The following is a 24,808-nucleotide window of genomic DNA, read 5'->3' on the forward strand; positions in this document are numbered from 1 at the left end:
ACCCAATTTTCTATTCTAATTAGATGAAAATGAAATTATCCAAACGTGGAATCTTCTCATCGCAACAGCTGGTTCCTAAATCCAGTCAAATCCAAATTATATCATGACAGAATTTGTGATTTCAACTATCATAAAAATGTTGTCCTTTGAATCAATATAATATTATATTGTGACCAAACTTATGACTTGTACCCCTATTCTGAATACAACCACACACACTTCTGTCATAATCACAGAACTAAGAATGGTTTGAAGTCAAAGTTTATGTCTGATTGGGTTTGATTCAAGAATGGAGGAGCTCTTTAACCTGCCACTACATCTCAGTGTGACCAACAGTTTTAGTAAACTTGCTCTTTTTTTTGTTTAATTTTGAATGAAAATTAAGCTAAGGTGCTTTGTGCATGTTTTAATACAATTCTTTCTTGAAACTTTTATCAGAAGAGCAAATCCAAACTCACCTGACTTTATTTTTCATTTTATGCATTTTACCATCATAAACCTGCCAGAAGATGTTTGTTCCACCCACTGCGTTGGTTTTAGTTGTTTGGATTTGCTCATTAGGTCATTTTACTGACCTTTTGTGAACATTATACATCAGTTATTAATTGGCTATCCATTCATGAGTCTGCAAAGTCAGAGTTTTGTTTTTATTTGAGCCATTTTGATGAGAAAACTTCACAGGACAGCTTTAGCATGAGCGAACATCGGCATGTCAGGATTATCTTCAGCTCATTTCTCATTTGCTTGTCTGTTTCTAATCTTCACCTGTCTGAAGGCAACCACTCAGGTGTGGTCCTGAGCATCAACTCCAGAGAACTACACAGTTACCTGACCAGCTGATGGCTGCCATGGCAACACTGATGAGCTAGCCCAGCCTAGCCGAGCCAGCTAATGAGCACAGGGACTCTGCCTTCTTCCTCCTCTTTTTTTTTTTTTTTTCTGTCCCCACCCTCTCTTCTCCCTTGGACACTTCACCTCCACTCCATGGCCTCCTCAACCCCTCAACTTTGTGTGAGTTGTACTTAACATCACGGCAAGGTCCTTACTCTCTCTCTCTCTCTCTCTCTCTTCCCACCACACCACCAACACTGATGTTAATTGGTGTCTTGATGGCTTATCTGTGTCTGTAAGAAAAATAACATTATGTGCACAAACATTCTGCCACTTAACACTCCTAGAATCAGCCAGGGAGAGCTGAACCGTCTAAACCAGCGGCTACTCAAGCTAGCTGCAGCCAAAGACGTGTTTCTGAGCACTAAACGTGGACTGCACTAAGATAGAGAAGTAAACTAAAGACAAGTGAGTTTTTATTTTTTGTTTTATTGTTTTTTTCCTTTTCTTCCCTAAATGATCGCTCAACCTCTCTCTCTTTAAAGGCAATAATAATCTTAATGGAATGTACAATATAAGAAAAACCCTCGTGAATATGCATATGATGAGAATATGCATGCAAACACAAGGGTGGTGTTGCACTTTCTTAAATTTCCATTCTCCGCTTCTAAGACACTGTATGTACACACATCTTTGTTCATTTTCTCCATAATCCCAATCCATCCTTGATTTTTTTTGTTTGTTTTGTTTTGTTTTAATGACCCATTTTCAGTAGATTGGTGTAAAATGTTTAAATCAGTGCCACCTCCATCTGTCCCATGGTGCCTGAAGCAGCAGATCGTCAATCTGCCCAGTGACACCACCAGTCGCCATGTACGGTTACGTCTAAAAACACAACTTCCCTTTCTGCTCCTCCTCCTCCTCCTCACAGTTTCTGGGTGAGAGTGGACTCTGTCCTCAGGAGGCGAAGGCTGTCGTCATGGAGAGAAGGCGTAGCCCATGTTTTCTGTATCAGCCTATATTAGGCAAAAGCCCGCAGTGGAATCGTGTCTCCTTTAAAAGTTTGCTTTGTATGTAAATGTGTAAATATGAGCAGTTAATTCAACTTTGTACATATTTCCTGTTGACGTGTGTGAGTGTTTTACATGGCTACCAAAACAGTGGTATTGTTTTTGTTTTTTTTCTTCTTCTTTCTGGAGTGATACACGAGTTTCACCAGTTTAATCTTCACTGTTTCACATGTATCTTTTTTCCTGTTTCGGTCTCATTTATCACAGTCTTCATGTTAACTGGAAATAATTTCATTGTCCTACAGAGACACTCACAGCTACTGTATACAGCAATGACTATATATATATATGGATATTTTTGATACACATGTCAGGTTTTTGCCAGTATGTGTAAACACTGGTTAGTGTTTCTGTTGCCTTTTGCTGAAGTCTTTTTGTTTGTTTGATTGCACTAATGATGTAAAAAAAAAAAAAAAAAAAAAAAAGTTGCCGTTGCCAAGTACCAGACGGCAGCCGAACAGTTCTGCAAAACTGGTCTCTGGATGAAAGGCCTTAGAGACCATCAGGACCATTCTTTGGTTGGATTGCATTCATTCATTCTGGTTTACAACTTTATTCAACTTTTGTACATATTGTGCTCATGCTCAACTTGTTCTTAGTTTTGTAGTGCTGTGTCGTCATTGTGTCAACACACCCTTCAACAGAGGAATTTTTGGGGGATTGTGATATTCTGATGTTAAGGTTAAGGAGTTTCACAGATGATGACACTGACCGTGTGACTTGTACCACGCTGCTTTCCTTTGTTTTTGGTTTTGTTTTGTTGTTTTTATCTCTTTCTGCTGGTTTGTTTGAACTCTTGATTTTGGCTATTAAAAACAATTGTGTCCTCTTCAGGAAGCATAATACACTGGACCTGCATCCTGAAATAAATCACTCCCATAACTTGTACATCTGGTTGTGTTTTTTCATCTTCCTCAACATGATAAAACCAAAGGTATCATGTTTGATACGTGAGTTTCTGAGTCCTTTGCAGCATCTACATAATGAAAACATTTCTCAAGTGAGCACTACAAATAGAGGTGGGCAATATCATATTGTTCACAGTGATACCGGTATAGTTTTTGACACTAGTAGAAAATGTAATATTGTGATATTGCATGATCACACGGTTCCAGGCCGATGACGTTTAACACGGCAAAGTGTCGCTCTGAGGTGCTCAGCTGATAGAGTGAACAAGGAAATGTTTGGAGAGCAAAGCAGAGTGTGGGCGTACAATATAAAGAATGCTGATTTTGGCTTTGAACAAAAAAACAAACTAATTCACATGTTCCTAAAGACAGCACACTTCTGCCACTTCCGATGGTGAATCTGAGCAAGTAGACCTGCCCCCATTGCACCCTAATGCAGCCAACTTAGTGACTGTCACTATATTTTACTCTTTGTTAAAGCAGGAGTAGCGACAAATCCAGCGATTTTTTGGGGTGTTATAGGAGACTTATCTCTGTCTGATCTCCTATCTATTGGCTGTGTTGTCTGCTGTCGTTTTTCTAGACGTAACGACAAGATATGTGAACTCCTCCACTTGGGGCAGGACCTCATTGCCGAACCTGGAGAAGGCACTCCACCCTTTTCCAGCTGAGGACCATGGTCTCGGATGTGTAGGTGCTGATTCTCATCCCAGCTGCTTCACACTCGGCTGCAAATCGCTCCAGTTAGAGCTGAAGATCACGGCCCGATGAAGCCATAAGAACCACATCATCCGCAAAGACCCAGACCGCAGAGACCCAATCCTGAGGCCTCCAAACCGCATCCCCTCAACACCTTGGCTGCACCTAAGAAAATCTATCCATAAAAGTTATGAACAGAATCGGTGACAAATGGCAGCCTTGGCAGAGTCCAACCCTCACCAGACACTATTCTGATTTACTGCCAGTGATGCGGACCAAGCTCTGACACCGGTCGTATGGGGACCGGACAGCTCGTATAAGGGGGTCCGCCACTCCATACTCCTGGAGTATCCCCCACAGGAATCCCCGGGGGACACTGTTGAACTCTTCTCCCAGTCCACAAAGCACCTGTAGACTGGTTAAGCGAACTCCCATACCCCTCCAAGACCCTGAAGAGAGTGTAGAGTTGGTCCACTGTTCCACAACCGGGACGAAAACCACACTGCTCCTCCCCAATTCGAGGTTCGACTATTCAGCACCCCTGAATAGACTTTACCAGGGAGGCTGAGGAGTGTGATCCCCTATAGTAGCCCACCCTCCGGTCACCCTTTCTGAAGAGGGGGGCAGTTCCCATCACAAGGGGAACTGTCCACCAACAAGTTTGGGGGTTACCACCGACAACTTTGCGGCCACAGCTGCAGCTGCCCGCCTCAACAATTGAGGCACGGAACACAGCCCACTCGAACTCAATGTCCCCCTCCTCACCTGGGACATGGTTGATGCTCTGCCGGAGATGGAAGTTGAAACTCTTTCTGACAGGGGACTCCGCCATACGTTCCCAGCAGACCCTCACAACACACTTGGGTCTGCCAGGCCTGATCGGCATTCTCCCCCACCATCTGAGCCAACTGACCACCAGGGGGTAATTAGTTGATTTTAGAATCACTGCATTGGCTCCCTGTGTGTTTCAGGATCAATTTTAAGGTTCTCTTACTGGTTTTTAAATGTATTGATGGTCTTGGGCCTCCTTATCTTTCAGATTAGCTTTTACCTTATGAACCCTCGCGGCCCCTGAGGTCTTCCGGTACCGGCCTCCTGACTGTACCTAAAGTCAGGACACATACTCACGGAGAGGCGGCTTTCCAGTGGTATGGTCATCATCTGTGGAACAGCCTGCCAGAGGAGCTCAGGGCTGCAGAGAATGTTAATATTTTTAAGAGCAGGCTCAAGACCTACCTTTTTAATTTAGCTTTTACTTAATATTTATTCATTTTATTATTATTTATTCTATTCCCTTAGCCTATTTATCTTTCTATGTTAACCCATTTTTATTTATTCTATGCTTTTATTCTATTTATATTATTTTTAAGTTATTTCTCCAGTGTTTCCTCGGAGGGGGCTCTCTGCACCGGGGGCTTTCATCGGCTGTGGCTGCTGTCCTCTGTCCTGCGGGTTCTTTCGGTCTGGTTGGGTGGCTCCTCTGCCTCTCTCTTGGCCGTGTGCCCTGGGTCGGTGTCCTGGCGGTCGTGGCCTGTGGGCGGCTCCCGGTGCAGATGGCTCCCTGTGATAGTGTTTCCTTACCTGGCTCATCTGTGCTCAACCTCACATTAGTCTTTTAATATGTGCATGTATATGTGTGTGTATGTGTATGTGGATGCGGGGAGGGAGGGGGTTGTGTGTGTGTGTGTGTGTGTGGGGGGGGGGGCATTGTTTTATAAATAAAGACTGATTGATTTATTGATTGATTGATTGATTGATTGATTGATTGATTGATTGATTGATTGATTGATTGACAGCTCCGCCTCTCTCTTGGCGCCTCTCACCGGGAGCAACTTTAGAATGGAAGAGGGTCCAGCCCATCTCAAGGATAGTGGTTCCAGAGCCCAAGCCGTGCATTGAGGTGGGTCCAACTATATCTATACCTGTTTGTCATGGGTAACCATGGGGTACCAGGGGCATAAAGCCCCTGACAACATAGCCACTAGGATCACTAGGACACGCAAACTCCTCCACCATGGTAAGGTGGCGGCTCAGGGAAGAGTATCTCAATATTAATTGTGTCTAAATTAGAAAAGGTCAGTCTGTATTCTGTAATAAATCACTGCCAGGAAGATCTATTTTAAGGTTTGTTTTATTCATAATTGAAGTAATGAGAAATATTGTAAAATTATATCAGAATAAAATTATCTGTACTACTAAAAAGAATGAGATAAAATATAGAAATAAATATAAATTTAAAATATGAACTGTTTCCAATAAAAAAAAAACACCATAAAATGATCATTTCCCTCAGAGGATAAATAAAGTATCTTTAAAAAAATAAACTTACTTGAGGGTGTGCAGGATTTATTTATGTTATGATTGAGTATGAATTACAGAATAATGTGGAGCTGTGAGTTTTAGTAGATGACATAAACTTCTCCAGATAAGCACAAATAAAAAAAAACTGGGTCCAACTCTGTCAGAGTTCATTCTTCTTTCTATTCTTCTCCTTGGAGTTTTATCGCTCCTTGTGGAAAACGTTCCCATCCGGCTGTTCTTTCCACTTTAAAGTGACTCCAGTCATTCCACTCGCCTCCAGTTTCTCCTGAAGCTAAGAGAAGAGAAGCACATATGTGATATAAGATTTAACTACGTTTGTATGGTTGGATTTACCTGTGGAGGAGGGAAAATGTATCACTGGGACTCCACTGCTCCCCATTACATGTGTCACATCCCCAGGTAACTATATCAGAGATGCTCTGAGGTACAATTATCATCACCTACTTAAAGGTCAACATCTCTGAAAGAATCTGATCTAACCCTGGGAAGACTGTATGGTTAGCTTCAATGAACTCTCATTAAATTAATGTTACACAATTTTAACACCTGTTAAAAAGAGAAGAGCAGACACATTTTGCATGTGACTTAAAGTAAAACAACCCACACTAAAGCTTGTTACGCTCTTCACAAGAAGCAAGAACTTTGTTTTCATTCTCGAGCCCACAAGAACAACAGCATAATTTATTTATATCTGGTCAATTCCACAGGATTAATGGGTGGGTAAGGTTTCTTTTTTTTATGTGCAATGAACAATTGACTCGGTGATACTTTGTACGTGGCAGGGCGGGGTGGTGCGTACAGTGGTGTTTGTGTCTTCATATACAAAGTATTATGTCTTAATTTTCTTTCTTTTTTTTTTTTTTTTTTTTTTAACCACCTCGATCAACTGTTAAAGTTATCCGTTCAACCCCGCATCAGCAAAAAGCAAGTGGCAACCTCCGGTGGTGAAATGTGAAGCCTATGTGGAAGTGCAAAAAATTGCAGTTCACCCCTCATCTGCTAGGGGCTGGCTCCAACACAGACCAAATCCCCATAGACTCCCATGTTAGAAAGGTCGGCTTCACAGCAGAAATAAACAGGTTTAAAGTCTGGTACAAAAACCATTTTAGGATTAATAGGTCAAGTTTGCCTTCATGACAACTGTGAGGGGATGAATTTTTTTCCAACTCATCCATTTGGATGTTATTTAATCTTGAAATTCAGCATAATTTGGGGCATGTCCTTTTTGATTGGCATGTGTCCAAAATCCGCAGTAAGAAGGGAGAGTGTAGCACAAACGCGGTTTTTAGCCAACTAACAGTGCACCTTAGCTTTAGCCAACCTATCTTCGTTAGCCGGTTAGCTCACCTTAGAGTTAGCTCTTAGCTACAGGAGGCTCAGAGTTTGATTGACATCAGTCATCCACCCCCACGGTCACAGTCCCCCTCTCAGCTCCGCCACTTTGCCCATTTTTGTATTTTCCGGGAATGATGACACGCGTGACGTTGCCAAGATGGCGATGGTGGGAACCTCCCAATGAACATCACTTTTGCTCTTCAGAAACCTACGAGTAATGTCATGGAGGCTCCTCCCATCTTTTATATACAGTATATGGCAAAAACACAGCTTCATGCCGTTTCTGTGTTAACCACACCACGTCTGATGTGTCGAGAACAAGCTGCAAGCTGTCACCATTTATGTCCGTGGGAGCAAAATGACACGTCTTCAGAATATCAAAGTTTAGTTTTTATAGTTTGGTGTCCTGTATATCAAAGTTTCATTTCTATAATGTTGTTCTATGAAACGATATAATGAAATATTTGCAAAAATGCAAGGGGTGTGCTCACTTCTGTCATATACTATATATAGACAAATATATATATACATATATATATATATATATATATATATATATATATATATATATATATATATATATATATATATATATGTATATATATATATACACACAAATATAAAATATAGATTATATATTAAATATGTCATATATTAGTGCTGGGCAATGACTGAAATTTTTCATCGTGATCAATCGCATGATATGTTGCCATTAATCACATTGTTATGCACAAAATGTCTCTTTCCTTTAAAAGACGGCCTACAGTATATAAAGAAAACCAATGCAATCAGACTTTTTTTTTTTACTTTACATAATTTTCCACAAATATCTACATCCCTTAGAAGAAAGTCTGTCTGTCCTCTTTTTTTTATATAAAGGTTTTATGTTTTTCTTTATTTTAAGATCTAAAAATGGAAATTAAAATGTGGTTCTTCAAAAATAACAATGGTGGCTCTTCATTAATGAAATATATATGAAGTTGCCTTTTTGAAAAGTTTCATAACATTTGCAGCTCTTAACGAGTTTTATTTAGCTGGCTGAAGGGAAAAAGAAGGATGAAATGTTCAGGATTTACTAACTAAAAGGTGAAAAGTCAGCAAGATGAATTTAAAGCTGTGAAGCTGCTTCCTTCTAAACACAGAAGGAACAATATGTGATGAATATCAGCATCAGGTGAACAGACTGAAAGCAGGATTAGAATCTCACAGCTTCTAGATGGTGAGGAGAGAGAAATATTCACAATATGCACAATAACTTCCATCCATGCTCCTTCAGTGCTTCATTATCCAGATTTCTGGCCTATAATTTCTCTAACCTTTCATTCTTAGCTTGACTGTTTAGCTTACCACCTCTGCACCTGCAGCCTCCACTACCGGGAGTTAAGGGGTTAACATCTCGTTTCTGGGTGTAGTGTCAGGTCTGTAGATGTAATATATAAACATGTGTGGTATCCACAGAAAGTCCAGAATCTCAGCTACCAGCTCAGCAAAACCATTTCTATCACCAACAAACACAGTTAAGACAACAATAATAAAAAGACCAGGTACACAAAGTCCAAAAACATATGTAAACACAGATGATGTCTCCCCATGAACACAAACAAACGACTCCTCTACTGAAAGCTCACTGATTCCACAGCTGGAAGTTTCATCTCGATATGACCAAGATTCAACAAACCAGAGGAAGAAGAAGACCCGATTTATGCTTTACGTTAGTAAAAGTCAGAAAACATGTCTTATCTTTGCTGTTTTGCCTAAATTAAAACCGCATTTATTAAAAAATTAAATAAATAAATAAATAAAAGTTTCTCATTTTTGGGAGCAATTTCCTATCCAAAAATGGTGGTAATGTTCTGCCATCTGCATGGGTTTTGACAGACGAAGAGAAACGTCGGTTCTTGTTCTTCTTTTCATAAGTTCCAGACAGAAAACGTCTCTTCATTTTAATAAACCTGCTCTTTCCTGATGCACCCCTGCAGCAGGGAAGCGAGACAGGGACGCCATGTTTCTGTCATCAAAGCCAGTGAGCAAAAAAAAAAAATGTGCCCAGCCCTTATATACATATATATATATATATATATATATATATATATATATATATTCTTCCTCTTTTGCCATGGTGACAGCAGTACTGTAATATTAACACTTTGATACGCATTACAACACCACACATTTTCTAAGAAGTTGTAGAAGTTTTTTTTTTATGAAACAAAAGCTTAAAAATGTCATTTATTAATTTAAGTCAACAGACAAGTAAAAGCCTTCTCTGACATTACAGTTACATTGATACAAGGAATTTGTTTTATTATTTATAATTGCTAGACCTGATGGTTTGCAGTTGAGACACCATTTAGAAAGAGGACACATTTGTTAAAATGTAATCTGTAAAGTTTTTTTTTTATTATAATTATTTTTATTTACATTCTTTTAAACGCCAGCAGATCTGGTCAACATAGCCAAACACATGCAAACTTTTAAATTATTAAACCAGATGGACTTTGGACACTTACCTTTTTCAGGAGGTTTGCTTTCACACTTTGGTTGTTCAGATCAACAGAGGAATCCTTCAGGCTCAGCCTCAGCTTCACAACCTGCTTCTTTACTGCAGCTTGGACAAACGGTGGGAAAGAGAGTAAAACATTAGCTGTGGCATTTAGCTTATGATACATGCTTTTTGATAAGGAAATGCTCACAAATCAAGAGTTTTATTACAAAGTTACATGTGTTGACCTGATAATGTGTGCAACTAAGATTCATTACAACATTTTTCTGTGTTTCTGGAGTTTGGTTTTCTCTTTACTGATCAATCAAATTTTATACCTTGAGCTTTAAAAAATGTTATCACCTATAACTAACATGAGTAGAAATAGAGAAAAAAGCAACCTGAAATTCGCAGTAGTCTTTAATATTTTACTTTTACTCATTATTTGACTAAAATAACATGTTCTTAACTTACATAAATATCTCCATAAATGCATTTTTAACATCCATGTTAAAATTCATTTGATAAAAGCACTGTTTGTCAGTATGCCACTCACCCACTGGAGGAAGGCTTTGGCAGACGAATGGTATTCTTGTATCACAGGACAAAAACCTCCATCTTCCTAAAATGTATAGGTTAGTGACACCACATATGACTTTCATTGAGCCAATTACATTTGTAGTACCATCCCAGTTGCTGTAGGAGAAGCTGCTCCGGTCAGACCAGTACAAATTTGGATCTCTGTACAGACCAATCCATGCCCAGTCTCCACTAGGCACCGAGCTCTGAACCCTCTGATTCTCTGTGTTGTTCCTTATAGTGACCAGGTCTGTAAAGTTCTCCCTGCAGTACCTCTGAGCGTCAGACCAGGTCTTTCTTTCATTTACCAGAACAAATTGAGGATCCATTTGTGTTCCTGCAGTTTCAGAGTGGAGAGGGTTCAACCGTTGAGGTTAATGTTTCAAAGTAGGAACATTGTATGTGCTTATTTTCTTTACCTCTGTTACAGAAAAACGGGTAGGTAGCTGAGCAATCATCATCCCACCATTCTCCACCATCTCCAATACAAACACAGAACTGCCCAGCAGACACAAAATCAGGTTGATGAGTTAAAGTATACCAGTTCCTGTACTCAGACCCATTCCCATTAAACCCATCAGACCACTTCCAGTCGATTTCACTATACAGACCAATCCAGGCTGCGGATGAGTTAGTGGAAGATAAGAGTTGGATAACTTCTTCAATGTTTGTAACTGTGGCCAGGTCTGTGTATGTCTTTCTGCAGTAGGTCTGAGCTTCAGTCCAGTTCAAAGGCTGACCCACATAGTGGTACTGACGGGGGAGGCAGGTGCAGAGGATGAACCACTCTGTGAGATAAACACACATTCTTTACTAAATACTATATAGCATGACACAAACAATTTTAATATCTTAAATATGAAATAATCTACTGACCTGAGAAATACAAGACATGGAGCAGCATCTTGTCTATCGTGTTGCAGCTCTCTGGGCTCTACTGTCCAGTGTAGACATTTACCATCACTGTTAGGCAAATATAAACAAATTCAGTTTAAAAATATTAATGTGGAAAAAAAAAGCACAGCCTTGTTTTACGTAACAGTAAACAACCACATTTCCTTGTGGCGAATAAAAAAGAGGAAATATCACTTAGAGATTATTATTATTATTATTATTATTATTGTTGTTGTTGTTGTTGTTAATATTATTATTATTAAAGAAGTGAGTAGTGAAACCCTGCCATTATATACTGTATAGATAGATATAGATATAGATATATATAGATATATATATCATAGATATAGAATGCGCCGCTAGGTGGCAGCAGCAATTGTAGTAGCTCTGTTTTTAACTTGTGATTTTTTGCAATATAGCCGTCTTTTTTAAGACATCAGCTGTCAATCTGTGTCTGTTCGGGTAGATTTTTTTTAGATTTTTCGCGCTGGTCAGAGGCTGTGCTATACGGGAGATTTTTCTGAATATTTTTTCTTTTTTGCAAGACTTGTTATTGTGAGTCTCCATGGCAACGAGACTTGTTTACCATCGGGATCAACTGATAAAACTCTCCAAACTCAAGATTATCAGTGAAACAACACTTCAAATCCCAACGGAGTTGAAAAGAAAGAGAAGAGGATGCAGGGCAGGAGCGAGGCAGAGAGAAAAACGGTGGCGATTCAAACCGTTTCTTCCAACGGTTGTTATGGGAAACGTGAGATCGCGAGTTAACAAAATTGATGAACTTCAGGTGCTAACCAGGTCTCTTAAAGAATACAGAGAGTGCAGTATTATGTGCTTCACCGAGACATGGCTGCATGAACACATCCCAGACTGTAATGCGTCTGTACACGGCTTCAGGACGGTCCGTGCAGACCGCAATAAACAACTCAGCGGGAAGCTGAAGGGAGGTGGAATTGCGGTGCTGGTAAACCAGCGCTGGTGTCATCCTGAACATGTCACTGTTAAAGAGAAGATCTGCAAAAGAGACATTGAACTGCTAGCTGTGAGTCTCCGCCCGTATTATTTACCCAGAGAGTTCACATGCGTTATTCTGGTAGCGGTATATATATTACCTGGTACCGCTCCAGACGCAGCCTGTGATGTCATTAACTCTGTAGTGGCCAGGCTTCAAACACAACATCCAAACGCATTTGTGGCGATCTCTGGAGATTTTAACAACATCTCCCTCTCTGCAACTCTACCAACTTTCCAACAGTTTGTCAGCTGCTCCACCAGAGAAAACAAAACGTTGGACTTATTTTATGCAAATATTAAAAATGCATACAGCTCCTTTGCCCTGCCACCTTTAGGAAGATCAGACCATAACCTAGTTCTTCTCTCCTCCTCCTACAAGCCCATCGTTCAGCAACAACCAGTCATTAGAAAGGCTATTAGAACCTGGTCTAATGAAGCTGAAGATGCTCTGAGAGGATGCTTCGAGGCTACAGACTGGAACGTCCTATGTGAACCTCATGGAGATGACATCAATGCCTTGACTGAGTGTGTGACAGATTATATTAACTTCTGTGTGGACAGCACCGTTCCAACAAGAACAGTGAGGTGCTTCCCCAATAACAAACCCTGGATCACCAGTGACCTGAAAAAGCTGCTGAACATCAAAAAGAAAGCTTTTAGGGATGGAGACAGGGAGTTATTGAAGTCCACACAAAAACAACTTAAAACACAAATGAAGAAGTGCAAGGAGGACTACAGGAAGAAGTTGGAAAGTAAGTTTCAGAAAAACAATGTGAGGGATGTGTGGTCAGGAATGAAGAAGATCACTGGCTTCGGGATAAAAGAGGATCAGACTGATGGAGGTCTGGACAGAGCGAATGAACTGAACATGTTCTTCAATAGGTTTAGCTCACCTCCTGCTTCAACCCCAACTAGCCACACACCCTCCATGAGCCCACAGCTTTCCTGTCACACCTCCACTCTGTCACCCTGCAGCTCAGTCAAGGACCTGGACACAACCTCATCTCCCTCCACATCAGGACTTCCTGAAACCTCCTCTGCCTCCACCTCCACTCTGTCTGTCTCCTGTAACCAAGTCATGCAACAACTGGTGAAACTGAACCAGAACAAGGCTGCAGGTCCAGATGGTGTCAGTCCCAGAGTTCTCAAGACCTGCTCAAAACAGCTATGTCCGATTCTCCAGCACCTGTTCAACACCAGCCTGAGCCAGAGAAGAATCCCGGTGCTGTGGAAAACATCCTGCCTTGTTCCAGTGCCTAAAAAACCACAACCAGCTGAACCAAAAGACTACAGACCAGTCGCCCTGACATCTCACGTCATGAAAGTCCTGGAGAGACTCTTACTGGCTCACCTCAGCAAGCAGGTGAACACCTTTCAGGACCCATTACAGTTTGCATACCGTAATGGGCTTGGGGTTGAAGATGCCATCATGTACCTGCTTCAGAGAGCCCACTCTCATCTGGACCAGTCAGGCAGCACTTTGAGGGTCATGTTCTTTGATTTCTCAAGTGCTTTTAATATGATTCAGCCTGCTCTGCTGTGTGAGAAGCTGCAGAAATTCCAGGTGGATCCCTCCACAACCACCTGGATTTACGACTACCTCACAAACAGACCACAGTTTGTGAGACTGAAAGGTTGTGTGTCTGAGATGGTGGTCAGCTGCACTGGAACACCACAAGGGACTGTACTTTCACCATTTCTATTCACGCTGTACACCTCAGACTTCCAGTACAACTCTGAGTTCTGTCATCTGCAGAAATACTCTGATGACTCAGCAGTTGTTGGGTGTATCAGTGATGGACAAGAAGCAGAGTACAGAGAACTGGTCGGTCAGTTTGTGAAATGGTGCGGTGACAATCATCTCATCTTGAATACCAAGAAAACAAAGGAGATGATTGTTGACTTCAGGAGGAACAAGAACACACATAGAAGTGTTTCCATCATGGGAGAGGAGGTGGAGGTGGTGGAGGAATACAAGTACCTTGGAGTTCAGCTGGACAACAGACTTGAGTGGAAAAGCAACACTGAGTACATTTACAAGAAAGGTCAGAGCAGACTCTACTTCTTAAGGAAGCTGAGATCTTTTAACGTCTGCACCAAAATGTTGCAAATGTTCTACAGGTCTGTTGTTGAAAGTGCAATCAGCTTTGCAGCAATCTGCTGGGGCAGCGGCATCAGAACCAGAGACTTGAAAAGAATTAACAAACTGATCAAGAAAGCCGGTTCTGTGCTTGGAGTAACTCTGGAGCCGCTGGAGTTGATCATCAAAAAAAGAATTCTGTACAAGCTGACGAAGATAATGGAAGATCCTTCACACCCTCTACACAACGCCGTGACGAAACAACAGAGTGTGTTCAGTGGGAGGCTTGTTCAAGTCCGATGCAAGACAGAGAGATACAGAAGATCCTTCCTTCCAGCAGCTATCAGGCTGAAGAACAAAGCCCTTAATTAATTAATGTGATTGTTTTACTAAAAAAATTACTACTACTACAATGTTGAATTTCCCTTTGGGATTAATAAAGTATTTTTCATTTCATTCATTTCATTTCATTCATATGCACATATAATGAATTTTAAATCATCAAATGGGATCAAATGTTTATTGGTGATTGGCTGATATTTATCAGACTTTACACTACACATCTATTCATGTTGTACAGGACTGTCAACAGGAAGGAGCTGCATTATTAAACTATTTTAACTGTACTCATGGTCATTGTATTGATTGATTCATGGCATCACAGTTTGAACCAGTATTTCTGTGGTGTCTGTTGGGAACTGGCTTTTCAGGGTCCAAACCAACATTTTTCAGTCTGAACTCTCTGGCTGGTTCCAACTTTGGTTTAGGGACCAGTATGATTGTCTGCCAGTCAGAAAGGCGTAAGGGCTGCCATATACTTGCTGTGAATGTAAGCGTACACGTTAGCGTTCCACTACATTTACTTGATCCAAACGTCAGAAGCACGGCCAGCAAAAACATTTAATACTGGAGGTCACCGCCAGGTGGAGTACACAGCACTTGGACTTTGAAATAGTGAAAAGGTCAAGCTACTGACCACATTGTATTTAGCATCGACCCCCAAAATGATTCCAATTTGTTGCCAATTGTTAATGTAAAAGTGTTTATCGCAACAGGTAGGAAAAATCATACAGATAGCGGTAGTTACAGACAAAGTCCGAGAGACGGTCTTCATGGGGGCCCCTGATCTTTGTGATGGTCTGGTCACATTTGTCATTATCCCTGTTAGCCATGAGACCTTTTAAAAGACTACTGTTTTTGACATGACATTGAGAGGTAGGCATAGGTGTTACTGTAGCATATCCATTTTTATGTCATTATTTTCTTTCTTTTATTGATGATCTTCACATTTTTTCGCTCGTTGGCTATATAATGTGTGGTTGGCGAGATCACAACATGGTAAGCATAATGTACCAAGCAACCACTGTTTACTCCTTTAGCTTTAATTGTTCATTTAAATGTTTTTTTTTGTTTTTTTTTTAGTGGAGATACTTATGTCATTTTCCACAATTTGTATTATTATTATTATTATTATTACTGTCATGAGTTGTAAACATTTCTTAGTCAACTTTGAATCTGCTACATTACTAATAAAGGGGCTAAGCCATTGCTTAAAGCCACTGGAATGTTTAGAACCCGAATTTTGGCTGGCATGCTCCTGCCTGGTGTAGATGGTGTAAATAAATGTCCAGACGCTATCCGTTTGCATTTAAAAGACGATTTATTTTCCTTTCCTTTTCTTTTCTTTTCAATGCAAAATCTAAAACAAATCGCATGCTGCTCATTGACAGCATGTTCCCGGCAAAGTGGTCAAAACCGATTTCCCTTTCCGGCTTAACACACACCCATACACACATCGTTTCCTGTCTTATATAGCGTTAGACTAATTTGGCTCCTTCAACTAATGATGTTATTAAGGCCTCTCAATACAATATGTGTTCAGTTTTATAAGACCAGAATGTGGTTTGCAGTATGAATGATCATCAGGTAGGTGATAACTAGTGATGTGTCAGTCACGAACGATTCGTTCAGTATGAACTAATCCTTTATATAACTCGGGAGTAACGGGTCTTCTCAGTGAGCGATTCGTTCATTTTCATGCGGTACCTCCTCTCGCCACATGGCAGACAGCTGCATAAACTCAGTCAATAGGTCAGGACAGGAAACAGAAATGATTCGTTCAGGACTCGCTCAGGTCTGTCCTCAGGTCCTCGTTCTTTTGTCACGTGACAGCCAGGCTGCTCAGGCTGTGTGGCGAGCAGCAAGTCGGGCTGCACGGTCTCGTTCTCGGTCTCGTTCTCGTTCTCGTTCATCATTCAGGCTGTTTGGCGAGCAGTACGTTCGCTCTCGGATTGGTCTCTCTAGTGCTTCTCTCTGTCACGTGACAGACAATTCGGTCTCTGAACGGGTCTTCCTTCGTTCGTTCACAGCTCAAGCTGCATCAAGCTCAGCAGTACGTTCGCTCTCGGCTTGGTCTCTTGTTCATTTGTTACGTGATAGCTACCGAGTCACTGTTGCGCTGTTAAACAATGGCAGGGAGGATGTAGGACACACATCACTTTATCGTGGTGTGTATTTGCTTCCCTACGTTTTCACATGGTTTGAATTGCTTGTGGCATTACCAGTAGTTTTGTTGCCTTCAGTATTTACTGCTTGAAAATCGCAGACTTTTTTACAACGCCACCTGCTGTAAAAATGAACAACATGATTCGTTCAAGATTCGTTCACTTTACTGTTCGAGAGTAAAAGACCTGGGTTAGTGAAAAGAGTCAAACTTACCATCACTAGTGACAAAGCCCCTCTACTCTCTCACTATCACTCTTTTATCTTCCCTCTTTACGCTTACATTACTTTTTCACACAAACCCATTCATTTATTTGGTAACACTTATTGATATTAACTCATGTTACAGCTGTTCTACATTTACGTTCTGTAGCTAATTTAGCCATTAGTCATTTTTTTAAAAAAAATCTTTATTCAGGAGCAGCAGGCAGGAACACTGACATCCATCAGTTTGCCATTTTTCCTTCCCCAATGTTTATTTTTATCATTTCATTATGCACACTGAAACTAATTTATTTACTTTATTGTCTTATGTCATTAAAAAGTTTGTTTTTTTTGAAAGGTTTCACTTGTTTTCTTGTGCCTGTTGATGCCAGTCCCACCAAGGGAATTTTTAGTTAAACCAAGTTGTGATTCAGTGAGACGTTTCCTTTTACAGTCAAAGCAAAGCAACTTTATTTGTACAGCACAATTCAACAACATGGTGATTCAAAGGGATTTACAAAGACATTAAAAACAAGACTATTTGAAGCATAATTTAAAATAAAAAACAAGACAAAAAGGGAAGAACATAAAGCATGATCAAGTTTTTGATTTGTTTAATCCAGTTTAAGAGAGACGGTGCAAATTTGGACTTTTAAATACAAACCATTGAAATGCAGCTGAGAGACAGAGTCCTGTCTGAAGGGGATCTTCAGTGTTGTATGCATTGTCTTTGACTTTAAGTCCATACTGCTGGGACATTTCATGCTACCACACAGCTGGCTTTAATAGATGAAAGTAAGACCTAACAACCTAATCATTTAACCTTATTAAAGTGAATTGTAAGGACGGTTAGCAGTGAGAAATATAGAGGCCAATGAGGACCATCATGTCTGATTTTTAATAAATCAGACATGATGGTCCTGATTAGCCTTTAGGAGTAAGGAATTATTAAAGTCTTCTGAATGATAACCGGATCTATAACATTAGGAATGAACTTCAGTGTGACACATGTCGGCAGGCATGCAGCCATAACGTGGGTTTTTCTACTATCTAATCTTAAAAATCTATAAAAATAACAGACCTGAAAAACATCCAGCAAGACTTTTTCCATAATATTTCCATATCTATATTATGTCAACGTTCAGTCGTGTTTTTCCTGCTCAAGCAAATGTAATCAAATACAAGACCACAAACTCTTGTTTGTGTTAGCATCCACAGCTATCTCTTTATGCATCCATCCCAACATTCACCAGTTGTTCTCAGTACAACCTGGACCAGTCAGATATCCATCAGTTTATGTAAAATGAGTCTCATTTATTGTTTCATTGGAAACTGATTTCCCTCTCAGAAGAACATTTTCATAATCCCTTTCACTCTCTGCTCACCTGTACATACACATTTCTCTACTGGAACCTCAGCTCAATTTTAAAATAACTGTCTGTTAGGAGCTTAATTTGTGCTACAGTAGAATCATCAGTGATCCTTACAATACCCAACCAGACACACAACAAATGATAATTTTCCTTACAACAGCATAAAACTAACTGTATGGATATTAAAACAAATAAATTAAAACACTTGTCCGTCTTCTCCACCTAACTTCCAATGATGCTGCATTCACTGTACCTCCGTAGTAGGAAGCTAAAACTCTTTTAATATTGCTTTTTGCTTTGGTTGTAATAAGGAAAAACCTTTTTATACAAATACAGGAAACAACTTTAAATCAGCATGTTTACAAGACAATAGAAAAAATAACAATTGTTTTAGTCTGACCAAAATCAGACTTTTGGGATACATGTAATCATATAATCATGAAACTAACATTAGTAACAACATTATCAGGGCCCTAAAAACCAGACCAGCACATCCAGACAATGCACCTGGAGATCAAATCTCTCCAGTTAGTAAATGCTGAATTAGACTCAAACAGGCTCCACACATGCCTTAAAGTTTCATCTTTTTTTAAAAGAGTTTAAACAATAATTGAATGTCAGTACATTTAAATCCCAGCAAATCTGAGAGGCACCCTACTGCAGTTAAGATGGGGGACACTGCTGGTCTTATACATTTTACAAGTTTTCATCATGTTGAATTGGTATATTTGTTATTGCTTGTGTAAGGCTGTCATATTTTAACTGTTGTTATTGCTTTGAGTTCTAAGCTTGGCATGCTATTATAATCACCCCAGATTAAAAACAAACCTGGTGTCCTCTATTAGTCCTACTTACCTTACTCCAGGACTCCATAGTCTGAGGCTTTCTGGGAGTTTGTTCCAGGAGCATAGAAGCTGAATGCAGCTTCTCCATGTCTGGTTCTGAATCTGGGAACTGAGGTTTCTGGTAGGTTCATACTGGGTCAAGAGGTCACTGATGTATTTTGGTCCTAAACCATTCAGAGCTTTATAGATAAGCAGCAGAACTTTAAAGTCTGTTCTCTGACAAACAGGCAGCCATTGTAAAGACCTTAGAGCTGGTCCGATGTGGTCCACTTTTTTGGTCTTAGTGAGGACTTGAGCAGCAGAGTTCTGAATAAGCTGCAGGTGTCTAACTGATTTTTTATGTAGAACTTATACTTTTCTGCATTCAAGCAAACCCAAGAAAGACTGATTGAACATACTGTTTCCTCAGTGTTGTGTAGAGGGTGTGCAGTTGTCCTTTGTGTCCAGCAGCTTATGCAGTATTTTCCTCTGGACAGTCACATCTCCCTTTGCTCCAGAACTAATTGGTTTGATCACTTTCTTTAGGTCCCAGGTTCTGGTTCTGCTACCCCAGCAGATCCTGGAAAGCAGATTACACTTTCTACAACAGACTTACAAAAGACATAAAACAATCAGACATCAAATGATTTTAGCTTCCTTAAGAAGTATGCTCAGTTCTTTCCTCTAGACTGCTCTTCTCTAGGCTACTCAGTTTGGGCCCACAAGGGACAGCCTTGCAGGTTTTCTTGGTCTCCCTACGGCAACACACCCAACTCAAATTAAATTAGTCCAACAGCCTATAAGTTCTGCCCAATGACTCATTAATTTGAGTCAGCTGTTTTGGAGTAGGAAATCCACGGAGATATCTTCCTGGAATTCATGGAGCTTCTCACAACAGAGCAGCTAAATTTTATCTAAGTGCTGCCTGATTGGTTCAGGTGAGAGTGGGCTCTGAAACAAGTAGATGATGACGTCTTCAACACCAAGAACGGTACGATAGGCAAACTAATCGGTCCTGAAAGTTGTTGACTTGCTTGGAGGTGAGTTGATAAAAGTCCTAAGGACTGATATGTTGTCATGTTGTGTTTAACAGGAATAAAATGCTAACAATAGGAAATTTTTTATTTATTTATTTCTTTAATAGTTAACCTTAAATTTAACACATCTCAGTAAAACACAAATGGAGTGGTGTGTGTTGTAGGAGCAGCACTGGAAAAATAAAAACCAGGAGAGGGTAAACAAACTGAGAATAAATCAATATCTTGAAAAACACTTGGCAATACAATTCCAGGATACCATGTCTCATATATATACATATATACATACTATTCACTACTAAGTTAGGAATATTCAACTTTACTGTGAAACTGACACAAAATGTCTATAGTTCACAATACAATGATATATCATGAATGTAAGGCATTTAAGTACAATCATGAAATGGTAATTCCTTCAAAACAATTTATAGAAAGAACAGCTGACAACAGTGGTGGGTATATGCAACATAAACAGTGTCATGGGTTCGGTATCGCCTGGGTCTGATGGTGTCTGTATAGGACCGTTTACATACAAGCTGTCATTGACCCAGAATATTTTGTGGTCCATTCATGGTTCAGGCACTTCTTTTGGTTTATTTGTGGTTAATAATCTTTTTTCTTTTTTTTTAACTTGTCCTGTCCAGCATCATAGCAAGCAAAATGATAATCTGGTTGCTGTATCGTGCTGAACAAATTTTCTCTGCCAAGGGGAGGCCTATGGGTAAGGCTCCTCTTGATATTGTGATTAATTTCTTTATTTATTTACTTTAAATCACGGAATCTATGTAATCTTGCTGGACCTGACCGGAGGGGACAGAAAAAGATGGAAAATAGCAAAAAGAGCAAAAGGGAAAGAAGAAAGGAGACAAAAAGATCACAGACAGAAGGCAACGACCCTTCAATCCACACCATCACCAGACAACAAACTGTTACACCTGTACATGAACACCCCAGAAAATTTCCTACAACTTTTACAAAAGCAGAAACACACACACAGAAAAAAAACTAGCCATTAAGAGTTTTTCAATAATAACCAAATCAAAAAGACATAACAGCGACCAGATACTAACTCACAGGAAAAATAAAGAAAAATAATTATCGCTTACTATAAAAACCCACTGGACAACTCAGCGACTGTGTCAGCATGCAGAGCATGAGAAACAAGGAGTGGTCAGTGATGAAGAGTGGTAAGTGAGATCATGCAAATGCGACCACGCCTCCACGGAGGCCAGAGGCAGACCAGGGTCAGAGGCCTGGGCCCCCAGCAGCAGACCCGGAGCACCAACCCAAGCCACCCCACCACGAAGATGATTCCAGCCCCACCCAAAGGGCGGCAGAGGAGAGCCCCAGCAAGAGCCCCCCGCGGTCCCGGGGCACAGGCCCCAGTGGGCCAAGGTCAGCAGCCGCCGGCCCCGCCAAGGACCGGCTACCCAGGGCAGCCCAAGCGAAGGGCCCAGGGCCCCAGTAGCCCAGAGGCGGCCGCCCCACCCCCCAAAGGTAGAGGGCCCGCAACATGCCTAGGAGGACCAGGCCGCCTAGACAGCCACCCGGCGTAGGCCAGCACACACCCCGATGTTCCAGCCGCACACCCTGGGAACCAGGGTGCTATCGGCCCCCTCCCCCCACTCCCCACCTACTCCAATCTGCACCCCACACTCACACCCTCCCCCATGCCGCACCCACAATCACTCACCACCACACAGTCACGCCACACACAACCCACCCACCATGCCCCGTGGGGGACACCCCAGGCAGACCAGAGGACAGCAAGCCCCAAGCACCCCGCCCTGACCCAACACCCACAGAGCCAGCAGCTCACCAGCGCCGCCACCCTGGGACCCGGCCCCGGGGCAACCACCTCCCCCCGCCCGACCCTGGCCACACACAGGGTGAACAGGGGTGTGAGAGGTCCCCAATACCCTCTCCCTCCCCACTCCTGACTGTTTAGGTAGTGTGTGTTGTGTGCAATTAAAATTGAGGGGCAGTGACCGCAATGAGCCCGCCTGACATGCACCGCATGCCATGCCCCCCAGGTGTTGTTTGTGCGTTGTGTTTCTTGTGTTTTGGTGTCTTGGTGTAATTAAAACTGAGAGGCGAGTTGCCACGGGGTGCATCCAAGGAGACCACTGAATGGTCTCCTCCGTTCCACCCCGCATGGCTCCATGCCTCCCAACTCCCTACATGTGTGTGTGTGTGTGTGAGACAGAGAGAGCGGGAAGTAAGAGGGGTCCGGGGATGTACGTACAGAGGGAAGCAAACTTCCCTCTGGTTGATGAGCCTCTAGTGGCATTGGGCACCCCCGCCCAGGAGGCCCCCCAGGGCAAGACAGGCCAGGAGAGGCCGCCCCCCCGACCGGGCCACTCAGGGACCACAGCCAGTGAGCCGTCATCAACCCCAGAAAGTACCCACCCTCCCACACTTAACCCCGCCCCAACCACACACATGCACACATGCACACACCTATTTCCTTGCACACTCCCGCTCATCCTAACTCATATATGCCCTCTCAGCCCCACCCACACAATATAAACACTCACACAGCATCCAACCCTCCCACTCTCACTCCCCAGACACACCCCCACTCATCCTAGCACATGCATACACACACACACAAACATACCCCCACATCCACACAAACATCATCCAAAGTACAGACACACACACACACAACATACAAGCATCCCTGTCTCACACCCCAGCACCTCCCCCTATAATCCCCCGAATCCCACTCAGCCCTCCTTCAAACCCCTGCACCCCCCCTGCCCCCGGGCCATACCCTGGGTCCCAGGGCGTCAACCAGACACCACGGCATTGCACCAACCCACACCATGGCAGCACATCCGGGCAGGCCCAGACCCCCGGCACACACGGACCCCACCATCCCGGAGGGAGGAGGACCACCCCCGGGCACCAGAGCCCAGAACCCCTGCCCAGCCTGCCCTGGAATAGCCCGGCCGCCCGGCCCAGGACCGACGCCCACCAACCCAGGCACCACCAGTGGCCTCACCCCCCGCCACGAGGCGACTCCAACCGCTGGCCCCCACAGCCCCCGACAGGACCAGACCCAGAGCCACCCCCACTTATGTGTTTTGATGGTTAAGCTGATGAATGGCAGGTCAGAGATAAACAGATCCTCACACAATGCTTGCTCTACATCTAACCATGATTCATCCAGACTGCTAGGTTTAAGCCATTTGGAGATATACTGCAGCTTGTTAGCTAAGAAAACATTATTAAAGTTGGGTTGCTCCAATCCGCCTCTATCTTTAGTCTGTTGTAAAGTTTTTAGACTGATACGTGATGGCTTATTTTTCCATAAAAATTTTGATATATGTGAGTCCAGTGACTTAAACCAGCTGGAGGATGGTCTAGTGGCTATCATTGAAAACAGGTAGTTTACTTTAGATAGAACCATCATTTTAACTGTGGCAACCCTCCCCATGAGTGATATGGGTAAGCGCCTCCACCGTGAGAGATCATCCTCTATTGCTTTAAGTAGCTGGACATAATTTAGCTTTGTCAGTTCTGATAACCCGGGGGAAATGTTTATGCCTAGATATCTAATGTTTCCAGACTGTATTGTAGTATTGGGTGTGTTTTGTAGGTCACAGTTGATGGGCATAATAATAGTCTTAGACCAGTTAATAGAGTAGTCAGATATTGACGAGAATGTGTTAATAAGTGTGATTGTCTGGGGGAGAGATGTTCTGGAGGAAAAGTAATACGTCATCAGCATATAGACTTATCTTGTGTTCTATATTTTTGGCATGGATTCCTTTAATCTCTTTATTTTGTCTTATGGCAGCAGCTAGGGGTTCAATAAAAATAGCAAAGAGTGATGGAGAAAGCGGGCAGCCCTGTCTGGTGCCTCTCTGCAAACAGAAGCTTGGAGAGGTTTGATCATTGGTCTGCACACATGCATTTGGGTTGTTATATAATATTTTTATCCAATCTATGAAAGACCAAAACCCAAATTTGTTTAATGTTGCAAATAAAAATTTTCAGTTTACTCGGTCAAATGCTTTTTCTGCATCTAAAAAAATGACTGTGGATTCCAGATTATGTAGAGTGGAATAATCTATGATGTTAATTAATCTACGCATGTTAGTAGAGGAATGTCTACCTTTAATAAAGTCTGTTTGGTCGGGATGTATTATTAGACGGGTTATTTTTTCTATTCTTCTGGCCAAAGCTTTGCTAATTATTTTGAGATCTACATTTATTAATGAAATTGGACGGTAACTGGATGGAAGTGTCGGGTCCTTACCTGGTTTTAATAGTAGAGTAATATTGGCTAGGTTCATATTTGAAGGTATTTTTTGTTTTTTCTTTATTTCTAATATCATATTGTAGAAAGTGGGTGCCAGCATTGTCCAGAATTCTTTGTAGAATTCTGCTGGATAACCATCTGGACCTGGAGCTTTATTGTTGGGCATATGCTGGAGAGCTTCTTGGAGTTCGCCGACTGAAAGGGGGGAATCCAAGACCATTTTATTTTCATGTTTTAATTTTGGAAGATTGATGTTACTAAGAAATTTATCAATATTGTCATCTGTTGTAGTTAGTTGTGATAATGTTTTATAGAATTCTTTGAAAGGGTTATTTATGTTGTCAGGGTCGTGGCTGATGTTTCCTTCTGGATCTCTGACAG

At 41.7% G+C, this 24,808-nt stretch overlaps 1 protein-coding gene and 1 long non-coding RNA gene across 2 annotated transcripts; one reads left to right on the top strand and one right to left on the bottom strand.

Annotated features, from left to right (window-relative positions):
• Positions 1-256: 256 nt before the first annotated feature.
• Positions 257-16,679, top strand: LOC121639595. Its single transcript, XR_006010220.1, has 3 exons — positions 257-266; positions 1,828-1,832; positions 16,545-16,679. It is a non-coding gene; the product is annotated as an uncharacterized LOC121639595 (long non-coding RNA).
• LOC121639554 (lymphocyte antigen 75-like) lies at positions 5,789-11,150 on the bottom strand. Its single transcript, XM_041984878.1, has 5 exons — positions 11,103-11,150; positions 10,646-11,014; positions 10,204-10,563; positions 9,676-9,773; positions 5,789-6,101 (listed from the first exon to the last, which is right to left on the bottom strand). Exons 1-5 carry the CDS (start codon positions 11,128-11,130, stop codon positions 6,009-6,011), a joined length of 948 nt encoding a protein of 315 aa, XP_041840812.1. The 5' UTR covers positions 11,131-11,150; the 3' UTR covers positions 5,789-6,008.
• Positions 16,680-24,808: the final 8,129 nt, after the last annotated feature.

Source organism: Melanotaenia boesemani, chromosome 5, assembly GCF_017639745.1.
Source record: "Melanotaenia boesemani isolate fMelBoe1 chromosome 5, fMelBoe1.pri, whole genome shotgun sequence".
Lineage (NCBI taxonomy): Eukaryota > Metazoa > Chordata > Actinopteri > Atheriniformes > Melanotaeniidae > Melanotaenia > Melanotaenia boesemani.

What these genes read in the sequence shown, in the direction of transcription:
- LOC121639554 (XM_041984878.1), bottom strand. Translation starts at nt 11,130, where the DNA reads ATGCTGCTCCATGTCTTGTATTTCTCAG. An exon ending in CCAAAGCCTTCCTCCAGTGG is followed by an intron (nt 9,774 to 10,203) that starts GTGAGTGGCATA and finishes CGTTTGTCCAAG; the next exon opens with CTGCAGTAAAGAAGCAGGTT. An exon ending in AAGCAAACCTCCTGAAAAAG is followed by an intron (nt 6,102 to 9,675) that starts GTAAGTGTCCAA and finishes CTCTTCTCTTAG; the next exon opens with CTTCAGGAGAAACTGGAGGC.